The 12092-nt window shown below is 44.7% G+C and overlaps 2 protein-coding genes across 5 annotated transcripts in view; one reads left to right on the forward strand and one right to left on the reverse strand.

Annotated features, from left to right (window-relative positions):
• Positions 1-703: 703 nt before the first annotated feature.
• Positions 704-11093, reverse strand: GGCT (gamma-glutamylcyclotransferase). The gene is made up of 4 exons (XM_014937785.1): positions 10928-11093; positions 7325-7470; positions 4169-4304; positions 704-2198 (listed from the first exon to the last, which is right to left on the reverse strand). Exons 1-4 carry the CDS (start codon positions 11042-11044, stop codon positions 2049-2051), a joined length of 549 nt encoding a protein of 182 aa, XP_014793271.1. The 5' UTR covers positions 11045-11093; the 3' UTR covers positions 704-2048.
• Positions 9603-12092, forward strand: part of ENTPD3 (ectonucleoside triphosphate diphosphohydrolase 3) — a 51352-nt gene continuing 48862 nt past the window's right edge. For all 4 annotated transcript variants that reach the window (XM_014937782.1, XM_014937780.1, XM_014937783.1 and 1 more), the window contains exon 1: positions 9603-9843. The gene's annotated coding sequence lies outside the window, so the exon portion shown is untranslated. The remainder of the gene's footprint in view (positions 9844-12092) is intronic.

Consider the following 12092-nt stretch of genomic DNA (forward strand, 5'->3'; position numbering starts at 1 on the left):
CCCCTCACAACATGGCGGCCGCCCCCGACGCGGGCAGCCACCGCTTGCGGGTGGCGAGTGAGGCGGGCAGCGGCCCAGCGACCCTCCTCCGCCCCTGGCCCTTCCCCTGCACTCACCGCGGCGGCTGAAGGGACGGAGGCGAGGGGAGGAGCGGGGCGGCGGCCGGCCCACGGGTGCTTCCCCCCACCCCCGGCAAGGAGCTCCCGCCCCACAGACGGGCTCTCCTCCCCACGCGGGCATGGCCGAAAGCCTCCTTCTCCTTCACCAACACCGCCTTTCTCTCCCTACACCGGCATGGCGGAAGGCCTCCTTTCCTGACAGGGGCCGGGGGTCTTGCCTCGGCAGGGGAGGTTTTCCCCCGGCCCTCAGGAGCACCCGCCATTTTCCTCAACAGGAGGCATCAAGTACCTCCTGTCAGCTCCCTCCTAGGAGGCTGTCAGGGCGTTATTTTCCATTTTCCTCTGGCAACAGCAAAATACCTCTTTAAAAGTTCAAAAGCCCCGGTAAGTATAAAGCAAAATAAGTGGTGCTGGTGTCAAGGAGCATGTTGATGCAGAGTTTTGCCCTCCCGTACCAAAATTACAGCCATTAAAAATGCATGTAGCCCATAGAAGTCCCAGCTATGTTTCCACATTGCCAGCTTTTGCTTGGATAAGCAATGCCGGTATTTCTTGAAGCATGAATTGAACAGACAGAGGAGAGGTTTGGTAATCACAGTTTTATTTACTCTGTTTCAGATTAGACAGTGCTAATAGAGAAAGTACCGTGTTTCACTGCAGTCACCGTGCCCGGCTCTGGATACGGGCATAGGACATCAGGACAGCACCTATACATCCCTGGCAGAAGTCTACAGAAAAATTTTATGCAGAAAAGACATGGTAAGTCTGTTAATTTGTCATTTGTTTATCTAAGCAGTCACACAGTGACACTGATTATATTTTACACCCTTCTGTACATCATGAGAAACAAAAAAGTACACAGTACAGAAGATAAGTTCAGTTGTTGAAATCTTTCAGGTTGTCAATTTTTCTTTGTCCCCCACAGACTAACTATGGAGGTTGCCAAATACCGTAAAAATAAGTACTGTAAACCTTACATGAGCTTCCAGTTTTACAGGAGATTGTCAAAGCTGGGGGGGTAAGAGGTCAAGTCTGTTTGGGGTTTAATAGATAAACCAAACCATGAAACAAATGCACTAGGATTCACAGGAAACTTTCTGATTTCATGGGACATGTGACCAAGGCCTAGATAAACAACCTTTTTGACTGGCTTGCTGCTTAAAAAACTTGGGAATTTTCTAACTAAACCAAATTATTTAAAAAACTGTTGGCTATATAACCAGTTCAGCTATGATGATTACTAGACATAGAAAGGAGGTGGCCATTATGGTTTGAATGCGATCCTTTGCTGAATGTTGTCCTCAGACCTGGGTTGCCTTTTGGACTAACTTGAAAACATGGAGATAGTTAGGAAAAAGTATTACTTTTCTTTCTCTGTTAACTATAAAAACAGAAAACAGAAAGAGGAACTTCACAGCTTCAGATAGGTTGGGCTTTAAACCATTAAGAGAAGCAGCAAAGGGAAAAGTTAAGTCTTGGTTTAGGGTTTTGATTCTTCTTTGCATCAAAACCAAATCTTTGAAATTCTTGATAACTGTGTACACAATGTTTAAGAACAAAAGGCCTGACCCTCAGAAGGGCCTATATTCCTCAGAAGGCAACAGATGCTAATACCCATCAAGACGGCCTTTTTCCTTCGAAAAGGTCAGGAAACAGGACACAAAACACAAATTTGCATGCAGCACTGCATGACAATTACAGAAAGATAATTTCTAAATCTGCAAAAACTTCAGTATGTATTCAAGCTATACATACAAAGTGAAGAAGTTACCAATGTCAGCATGTCTTCAGACTGCAAATTATGTCTAATGGCTTACTGTAGGTGCACAGCAAACTCATCTTTTCTTGATAAATAAAGAAACTGCTGATCAGCAAGGTGAGGAGAGGTATCTAAATCAAGGTGAATGGCCAAACAAGTGCAGAGGTATTCTATGCAGATTTTATTTTCTTTGCTTTAATAGCAGCTTCAATCTCTTCCATGATTGGCACTGGTCCTGCATAATTATTAGTTTCAATAGCTTCTAATTTCTTCTGATAGTCAGTTGGCAAGCCATTCTGTTCTGCACCCATGCAGATAACCTAAAATCAAAAGGGGAAAAAAAGAACCTTCAATAATATTGTTAGGAAGGACAGACCCCTCCAAACATTTACTCATATAGGAAGAAGCACTTAAGTTAACATGAGAATTAAACCCAAATAATGCCATTTGTACTTAAAGATAGTCCAAGGCTTCTAGAAGACTACCGAAGACCTTGATAGCATAAACAGAATTACTCTGAAAAGGTTTGTAACTACCAAGGCATACTCTTAAGATTCTGAAATGCTAGCAATGTGCACAAGACTGCACAATTAAGCTGTTATTCAATTATTCCATTCTTTCTTCCAGGGAGGAAGAGAACTGCTTTTTATGCTTTTAGCCAGCCTTAGTATCACATCTCAGTGAGAAACTGCACATATTATTGAAGTTATCTTTAAAATTAAACCGTTCAAATTCAGAGCACAACAGCATGGTTGTAGTAGACAGCTTACAGAGTAACAGAAACAGATACTTAGCTTAGCAAAAAAGCACAGATTCCTTTGTTTCCTACTGCAGCTTCCTTCTACATAAAAAATAAACTTAAGTATTGGTGCAAGAGAAAGTAAGTGACAGGGGAAATGAGAAGGCTGTAGGAGCCAAGGCTTGAAAGAGACACCAACAAGTTCTGATAAAAAAATGCAGACTTAAAAAGCTGACACTATTGTATATACTCTTTCATGCAATCAACGGCCAAGAAATTCAAGGATGAGGTGTCTAGAAAGGATGAACTTTGCCACAAGAAGTACACAACAGTAGGTGGATGGAGATCACTGTGTACAGACGCACTGTACCAAATTTTTAGCTCTCCTGCCTGGTTAACTTAAACGAATAAAAGCTGGGGACAGGAGGGAAGCAGAGAACTAACAACTGACCCTGACAACAGGAGGAGGGAATGTTTAACTAGATAAAATTGCCAATATTGGACGTCTGCTCTTACAGTGTGCTAGCGAGAACTGACAGGCAGCAGCAGACTATGTATTAGCTGCTTGAAAAGCCCTAAAGATCTGTCTTGACGGGAAGCATGAAGACAGAGAGGAGGTTTGTGAAGTAGCAGAGCCTGCTTTCTAAGCAAGCTCTCTCTTCAGAAGTCTTGCAGCAGCTGGCCTGAGCTATGCTCCTGGAAGCTGCTTCATGGGAGCAAGTTCCTCGGTTAAGAGAAGGCTGCACACTTGGGATTTAACAAGCTCGAGCCTTGTTTCTTTGCTTTCAGTAGAAAAAAAGTCAGCGTGTCACAGTGATGCCTATCTGCAGTTGGTAATAACTGCACAATTCCAGACATGCAGTCATGCCACCTGAGGCTAGGCCTGCATCAGACCTCACAAGCTAAGCAGGTCAGGCCTGCTGCGTGACTGCATCATGGGTCTCTCCAGAGTCAGTGTGTTGCAGAACAGTGTTGTAACACCTCTGCCTCACCAGCCATGTTCCCCTCGCAGTGGGAACCCTGCAGCGCTCTGCAGTGTTGCTGGCAGTCCTGTGGTATGCTCATGATGCACCTGATAAAAGGAGGCAGGTGGACTCCTCTATTAAATGGCAGTAAGATATTTCATAAGACAACAGGGATAATCCGTGTCCTTGAGACTACAAGCCAGGTGGTGTATTCTCCCAACAGAAGCCTCCCTCTGTCCTTTTAATGGAGTACATTAATTTTTCAAACAGACAGTTGCTGCATACATGTAAATAACAACCTTCAGGAATCCTTGGGTCAATCATAACTAATTCACGAGTTAAAAAGAGGCTTCATGTAAGGCATAACTAAGCAAAAAAATAAAACTGATTTAGTAGGCCTTTAAGAGCTAGAAATCTTCTGTGAGTATCATTACACTATTACATTGCACAAGGATTATGTTACACCTTTACATTAGAGTTACTCATGTCTTCTGTTCACTGTAAATAAAGTACTTATTAAATAGGACAGAAGTACTTCATTATATATTTCTGTGCGTTCTCTCTAAAATTACAGTGCAACACCTACCTTTTTATATTGAGGAGAAGGAGGACCACAGACATAGTCCTTCATCTGGTAGCTTCGACAGGTCAGTACCTTTCCAGCTTCAGTGTGGACATTGACTTCTATTGGGACATAAATGCCATCTTCAACTCCCTCTTGCCTGTAAAGGAGCATACATTCCTTTCATGCCAAGTAACTGCTGCATCTTTGAAACAAACTGTGCAATTAAACATATGCATTTATTATAACAGAATTCAAGGCAGGACACTGGTCTGCACTGTTAACAGGCTTAAAGAAAAGCAAACAGAGCAAAACATATTCCAGTACTTTTTTTGCTAAGTTGTTTCATATCCAAAAATAGCTTTCTAAAGAAGCAGCAACATTTTATCGTATCAGCTCTGTAAGAAAGACGACTAGTGATTAACTTGCAAAGTTTGAGAGAGAATATTCCTTGTGAATTTATTACTGTGCAAATCTGGTAATCTACAAGAGAAACATAACCAAGATTACCAGAATTAACGAGCCAGGCACATATCGTTCATTACCTTCCGCTCAGATAATGAAACAATTGCAAAGCTTTATCTTGCCCATTGTGTTGTGTTTGAATAAGGGGAAATTCAAACAAATTTTTCGATGCACATTCCAATGAATAATCCCAGACACCCTTTAATTTGCGTAAGACGTGTACAGCGACAATGAGCTAGATCAGGGCAAAACCCATTTTGTTAATTTTTTTGTTAGCAAAATCATGCTGTCTTAGGAAAACAAAACCAAACTCAAAAATGAGACTACTTGTTGTCTTTAACCATTAGCATTCAGCCACTGATAAAAGTCTGAAGAAACAGTAAGAAGTAAATTAAAAGCTTAAGCAATACAAGACAGGCTTTATAGCACAATTAACTTCAGATACGCTTTAGATAAGAGTGGTAACATGGGTTCTAACACTGCTTATCAAAACATCATCTTGACAATTTATCTTTCTTGCAAAGACTACCATTTCAAGTTACTTCACATACATAACACAGGACATATAATGTGAGTAACTAGGTTAAGTGCAAGTAGAAACTGGCAGCCAACTGCAGATTCAAGGCCAACAGACTGTAAAATAAGTCACAAGGGTGTGAGAAAGCAAGAAAAGCATTACAGTTAAGTAACATCCATTGTTAGGATATATGAGGAAATGTCATGATGTAGTCTGTACCTTATAGATTTGTGAAGTACAGAAGACAAAAAAAAAATCTGACCATGAAACTGCATCAATTATACATTCCTTCCTCTGCTTCTAGATAACAAAGCACAGATTTCTTTATCCAGACTGGGAGGAAAGACAAGGAGGGGGGTGGGGCAAATAGTGAAATATTTTTTTTCTTGATACATGGCAATTCCAGGAAATAACTTGGTTGAGAACTTAAAAATGCATCTGCTTGCGCACAGCCAAAGAATCCCAAGAATTTCAGCAGAAACACAGGCAAGCTCACTTGAGTTGGTTAATAGCAATTCTTAGAAGAATGCCATCAACTGTCACTGTAAAACCCAAGAACACATCCTATTTCCCTCCATTTCCAGGTCACCTTCATGGCATCGATGAGGCAGCTGGGAAAAAGCAATCTTTAAAGCTAGTGTCCATCCTGCAGTTTTTGGTGATGTTATAGCACTCAAGTCTCTAGCGTCTTAGCCAGCATTAAAGTTTATCCCCAGAGAAACAGATGCCAGGGATCTCCAATTCTACAGTATGTAAACAACATTTCTAGAAGCCAAAATACAAAATACTGTCCCCGTTGTGGGGGGAGACACAGTGCTACTATCAAAGCAGATGCTGTCAGGCAGGATCTTTATACTTGTGAAGCTTACACTTTAGGAAAGCATGGTAAAGGTCAGCAGAAAGGGGTGCAGGAGGTAAATGCTTGTGTAAGCAATAAAGGGGCAACTCAGGAGATCATAAAGCAGGGATGTGGGAAGCTCTCCCAACCAGGACCATACCAGCTAGACGCCCTCCCGCATGGGACTAACACTCCCAATCAGGACATGAGAGTGCTGAGTCCCATTCCCATGATGGGCTAACAGAACTTGGGCAACAGCTTCTGGTACATTTCAGATTCACTGTACGCAAGTTGGCAAGTTAGACCTTCCAGGCTTCATGGGCAAGGTTATAAGGAGATGTCTACACAGCATGGTGCAGCCACAACCAAAACTGCAACAGTACCAGAGGCAGGAGAACTGTATTAATTTAACGCTTTCAATGGGTTTAATATGCCCTGCTTCCTTAGCCTCACTAGCTCAGATTTCTACTGGAATTAATTGACATGAATTGAATGAACGGCTCTGAACAAACAGTCTTTGTGTACCAGAAGCACCATGGTGTGCAGGCGCATCCCAAGAGCTGCAATAAGCACATGACACCAGCCAAAGTTTTGGAGATTAAGTTCTAAGTCCTCCCTTAGGCCCTGCTAGAAGTTATGCTACTCCTCAATATGTTTACCCAAGTGGGTCCTCCAGACTTCAGCCTGGGAAGGACTTGCTCAGGTTGCCTTAAACTTGTCTTAATTATCAAGCACAGGCAAACCATTCTGCACTGTGCACTGTAACGGTGCAGGCAGCCTCTCCCATTTAAAGGGAGAAATAAAACCACCCCAGCTCCCTGCTTGGATCTACCTCAAGTTCACAAAAATTTGAAGACATGCAAAGTAACCTCCTCAAAAAGTCCCTTTGCCTGAATTAAAGTTCTTGTTGTCTTCTGCAAAGTCTTGTCCTCATCCCTTCCTTTTCCAGTACAACTGGAGTCTACAGATGTATAGAGACAGAAATTGACGTCAGTCTCAAAGGAAACTCTCCCTAAAGCAATGGGAAAAGTGCCACAGGACAAATACAGAATTTACAGTCATTTAAGGGACAGGACTTAATGAGGACAGGGATTAAAAAAAAGGAGCCTCAACTCCAAATCAAGCTCCACACCCTGTTAAAATACCCCTAAGTTGCTTTAGCTTGAGAACAAAGCCATTTTAATCACAAATGTGTTAGAAGTCAATACACATATTGTGAAGTGAAATTCACATATTAAATTCCAAAGCATCTTCTTGGTTCCAACACCAAAGCTTCCACACAGCTCTTTACCAGAAATTAACTACGGCTTTTCAATTGCTCTCTAAAGTAATAGAAGACAGCAAAAGTTAAGTCACCTACTTATCCAGTGAACTTAAATTGCTAGTGTCCATTCTCCACACTATTCCCCATACTTCGTCTCCAGGGCTCTGAACAATGGTCGCTGTACCTCCATGCCAGACAGAACTTGTCCTGCCTTGATGATGGCCAAACTCCAGCTTAAAATCCTGCAAATGAAACCAATGCAAAGAATCAGTTTCCACTTAAGATAAGGGCTGTTGGCTGTTCTTGGTATGAAAGGGGCGGCTAAAGGGAGAGTCCACAAGTAGTGGAGTCACAGAAGGAGGGATCTGGTGGGATCTTATCCAGCTCCCCTCTTACGAGGGGCTGAAGTCAGTCTTTTCCACCTCTCCATGAGAAACAGGAGCCTCGGGATGAAAGGAAGAAAGGTCTGTCAGAGAGCACTGTTGGTAAAAGTCTTGGTCTGCAGGGACCTGGATCACCATCCAAACCTCTTAGTAGGCTGGCCTAAACATTAGCTAACAATTTCTGGCAGTGAGAATAAAGTGGAGGTAGCCCTTCTAGAGGAGCACAGGTACCCAATTCTGCAGTAAATACAGCAGTGCTGAAGAAATGTCAGCTTGACTGTTGTCCAAGGCAGTAGTGACAGGATTGTGGATGTGCTTCTCTTTGGACAATATGAAGGTCCCTCAGCTGAGGTGGGCCATGAAAGAGGGAACTGAGTACTGCCTTCTTCTCGTTCCTCAAAAGATGTGCCTACCTGGTGCCCATTCCTCTGCAGCTTTTGGTGCTGCTAAAAATTAAATGCTACCGTGCAGGATCCAGGAAAATGGCAGGGTAAAGAAACCTCCAAGATGGTGAGCTTTGGGTCTTGTCTTCATGCACTAATTGCCCAATTATAAAATATCATCCCATGTATTTTCCAGTGTTCTGTGCCACCTCATCACTCAACTGGAACATTCTGGGGTATTTTTAAGTCAAGATGTATGCCTCCTTGAGTGAGCTTATATAGGTTTTTGTAAGTCGAAACATTTTTTTAGAAATCAAATCTCTCTTTTTCTTATAAGTAATATCAACAATTACTTTCTAGCCAAAACAGAATAATGGGTTCTTGCATTTTTCCACAGTAATTTCCCATCTGACTCCAAACAGTTTCCTCTCCTACTTTTTAGCCAATTTATGGATCCTTCCCTAGCAGTAGAGAAGGGAAAGAAAAAAACACAAACTTTAGGAAAGACTACCTGCTTAACCACAACAACAAAATCTGGCAAAGGCAAAAAGGATTAAAAACAGCAACAAAAATAAAACCCAAACCTATACAACCCCACAGCTTTGCTTATTTCTCATGATCCCCCTCTTTAAGCCGTTAGATAGTTTTGATTTGAAATATATATACATATATTTCAGATTAATATTAATTTTCTGAGACCTGTTACCCTCTTGTCATATGTCCTAACAGACATGGGGAAAAAGTTGCAGAAGTTGAGCAGTTGAAGACTTACCCACAGAAGAACAGCACGGATCAGAACACTAATCAAATTTATTTTGTGTGTGTGTGTAAGTGATCATCAGCAGTCTGGCAAAGCCAAACGGTTTAATCCATCAATAGAGTCACCTTCCTTCCCCATTAAACTACTTTCACTAAGAAAAAAAAAAAGTTTGCTTAAGACACACCAGTGTGTGTCTTAAGTAAACCAGACAACCAGTTGACAAGCTGCTGCAAAACCACTTTGCAATGTCTGGATCACTGCGTGAGGAGGTCTCTGGCTGGACCCTGCAGATACTGAAGCCCCCAGTAATAGGCACAGAAATAAATGGTCTGGTCAAGTAGAAGCCTGAAGCCATAGCTGTGGACAAGTGTTTGCAGGGTAGCCCAAAAGAAATACTCCCATAGAGCCAAGTACCCTCACAGCAGCCTAGGAAAAAAAAACAAACAACACCAATTTTTATTTTATTCTTCCACTTACATTTCCTTGGACCTGACCTGCACTGAATACCTGCAAGGAGGTGTATAAAAACATCAGGTACCACCCAAAAAGGGCAACAGAGACCTTGTATCTTATAGGCTATTTCTATAGCACAGTTAGCTCCAGTCAGGGAAGAGAGAACAAACACACTTGACACTTTCTTGGGTCAAGAGCTTGGTCTTTGGCCCTTCTACGTGCCAGTGTAATGCTCTTTCTGTGCCTGTTACGCATCCCATTTCTCACAGCTTTTGACTGAGGATTAACAAAACAGAGGGAAGTCAATTTCATATTCCAGTTTAGCACCCAAAGTACTCTGTTTACAGGCTATTTATCTTTTTTTTTTTTTTTTTTCCTACTGTAGAGCAAGCAACAGCAGTCAGCTCCAACCTCTGCGTGCTCCCAAGCATGGGTGATTTTCCAGCGTGAAGCCAGGGAGCGCAGCTGCCCAGTGTCAGCAGGGAGCACAGCAACGGATCGAAGGCCACCTAGAAAAGCTACTGCCTGGCTTCCAGCTTAACCTGCAGCCTGGCAAGAGGTGTTTTCTGTGTACCCTGAAAACCCATCTGAAACCCAAACGGAGAGCTGAAGCACAGGGCTTGCTTTTAGCCAAAGGTAAGTGCGTGACACTACTGCTTTTCTCCTCACCTCCAAGGTATGATCATAGAATCGTAGAATTTCCCAGGCCGGAAGGGACCTCCAAAGGTCATCTAGTCCGACACCCCCCCAGTCAGCGGGGAAACCCCCACATAGACCAGGTTGCCCAGGGCCTCGTTGAGCCTCTCCTTGAATATCTTGAGGGAGGGGGCCTCAACCACCTCCCTGGGCACCCTGTTCCAGTGCTCCACCACCCTCACAGTGAAGAACCCTCTCCTAATCTCTAGTCTAAATCTGTTCCCCTCCAGCTTGAAGCCATATCCTGCCAGGTGCTGGGCTCTTGGCAGGTTTGACTTCTCAGCAGTACCTGTAAGTGCCTCACACTTTACAGGAGCGGCCATCAGTTGCCAGGCTGATTGTCCCAGGAGACACCAAGTTATCTGACTATAGGGAGTTTATTAATAACAGTTTTTTGGAACTTCATACGCTCCAACATAGATCGTTTCCTGCCAGTTATTACCCCAAGAGAACTTTCAGGTCATCCTTAAGTGCTATCAGTCAATGCTGTGCTCCTCCAAGGCTCCTCCCAGCTGTGCACATCTGTACATCAGCAGCTTAATGACCATGAGCTGGTACTTCCAAGCTGACGTTAAAGCCACGTGGACAGGCTACCATTTAATAACCCTGGACAGGGGGGAACTGCTGGGGCTGGGGAGGTGCCACGGGGTGACAGCTCGCACCCCTCCCGACAGGCAGCACGGGGAGGGCTCCTCACTGGTAACCAGCCTGGCAGAGAACAATGAGGAGTTACCACTTCTATTTATTTATTTTTTTCTTAAAATGAAGCATCATCCTTTTAAAACTGCCAGGAACTCGCCCCTGAAATGTCAGTCCCCCCCCCCCCCCCCCCCCCCCCATGGGACTAAGGCAAACCCTCAAACCCTTTTTTTTGGGGGGTGGGCAGCCCCGATCGCGTCACGCCATGACGTCAGGGATGACGAGATCCGCCCCCCCCCGCCTAAACCGCGCTACCGGCAGGGCCGGGCCCACGCGTGGCTCCACTATAGGGCCCCCGCTCCCCCCCCGCGGCAGCGCCACGCACCTGCAGGCGTGCCAGGGCGCAGAGCGACGCCGAGGGGTTGCGCAGCAGCAGGCGCTCCCGCAGCAGGTTGCTGCCGTAGGCGTAGTACAGGAACCAGCCGTCCCCGCACGGCTCCATCGGCCCCGCACCCGCTCCTTTAACGCCCCCCCCTCCCGCTGGCGGCGGCCGGGGCGGGGCTTCTCACCGGCTTCCGCACGCAGCGGCGGGGAACGCCTGCCCGCAAACGGCACGTCATCCAGTTCCAACCCCCTGCCATGGACAGGGACACCTCCCACCAGAGCGGGTTGCTCAAGGCCACATCCAGCCTGGCCTTGAACACCTCCAGGGATGGGGCAGCCACAGCTTCTCTGGGCGACCTGTGCCAGTGCCTCACCACCCTCATAGTAAATAGTACCGCTGGTCCCAGCTGGGAGGAGCAAAAGGCGAGAAGGTGCTGGGTGGTGGGCAGGCAGGACTGCAGACCCACGCACAGAGACAGTTCCTCTCTTTCCCTGACATAAGCGGTGCTGGAATGAGGTGGGAAGAGGCCTTATCACTAGCTGCACCTGAACGTAAGCCACTGAAGCAATATACACACATACATATGTATGCAATTACAGCCTTCCATGGCTGTTTTGCTGTAATATAACAATAGCTTAACAATTAATGGTGAGGAACCATTCATTAATGCTTTTACAGTAGCCCTCAGCCCACATCAGCTTCCTGAGCAGGGGCAGCTCGTGCAGGATTTGGGACAGGATCCCTGGCAGTGCAGTGCCTGGTCTGTGGGCACATCCTCTCCCAGGAATATCGAGAGGAAAGTAGGGAGCAGGAGAGCTGACCCATCTCCTTCCTTCAAGGGTGTGTGCACCACTCTATTTGAATGCCTGCTTTGGTTTTTCTAACACAGGTGTGAGCAAATTCATAGCACATGAAGTGATAAATGTGGTTTTGTTCCTTCACAACTAACAGTTTTCTATTTTTAGAGGTTGTTTTTTTTTCTTACGTAGGAATAAATATTTTAGGGCAGGAGGGAAACACCGTTTTCACTTCTTACATGGGTCATAGGATTATATAGCAAGAGTTCCTCAGTCTTCCTCCTTTGGACAGTGGGTAGCTGAAAATTACTTGTGGTATATATGCTTTTAGTCCCCTTTCCCTAAGCAAATGCAAAGTTCACAAGGAA

Source organism: Calidris pugnax, unplaced genomic scaffold (genome assembly GCF_001431845.1).
Source record: "Calidris pugnax isolate Ruff unplaced genomic scaffold, ASM143184v1 scaffold11, whole genome shotgun sequence".
Lineage (NCBI taxonomy): Eukaryota > Metazoa > Chordata > Aves > Charadriiformes > Scolopacidae > Calidris > Calidris pugnax.

Excerpts from the sequence above, each read along its gene's own strand:
- GGCT (XM_014937785.1), bottom strand. The coding sequence starts at position 11,044 with ATGGAGCCGTGCGGGGACGGCTGGTTCCTGTACTACGCCTACGGCAGC. Across the intron at positions 7,471-10,927 it reads GCGCCCTGGCACGCCTGCAG|GATTTTAAGCTGGAGTTTGG; the intron begins GTGCGTGGCGCT and ends TTTCATTTGCAG. Across the intron at positions 2,199-4,168 it reads CTTCTCCTCAATATAAAAAG|GTTATCTGCATGGGTGCAGA; the intron begins GTAGGTGTTGCA and ends TTTTGATTTTAG.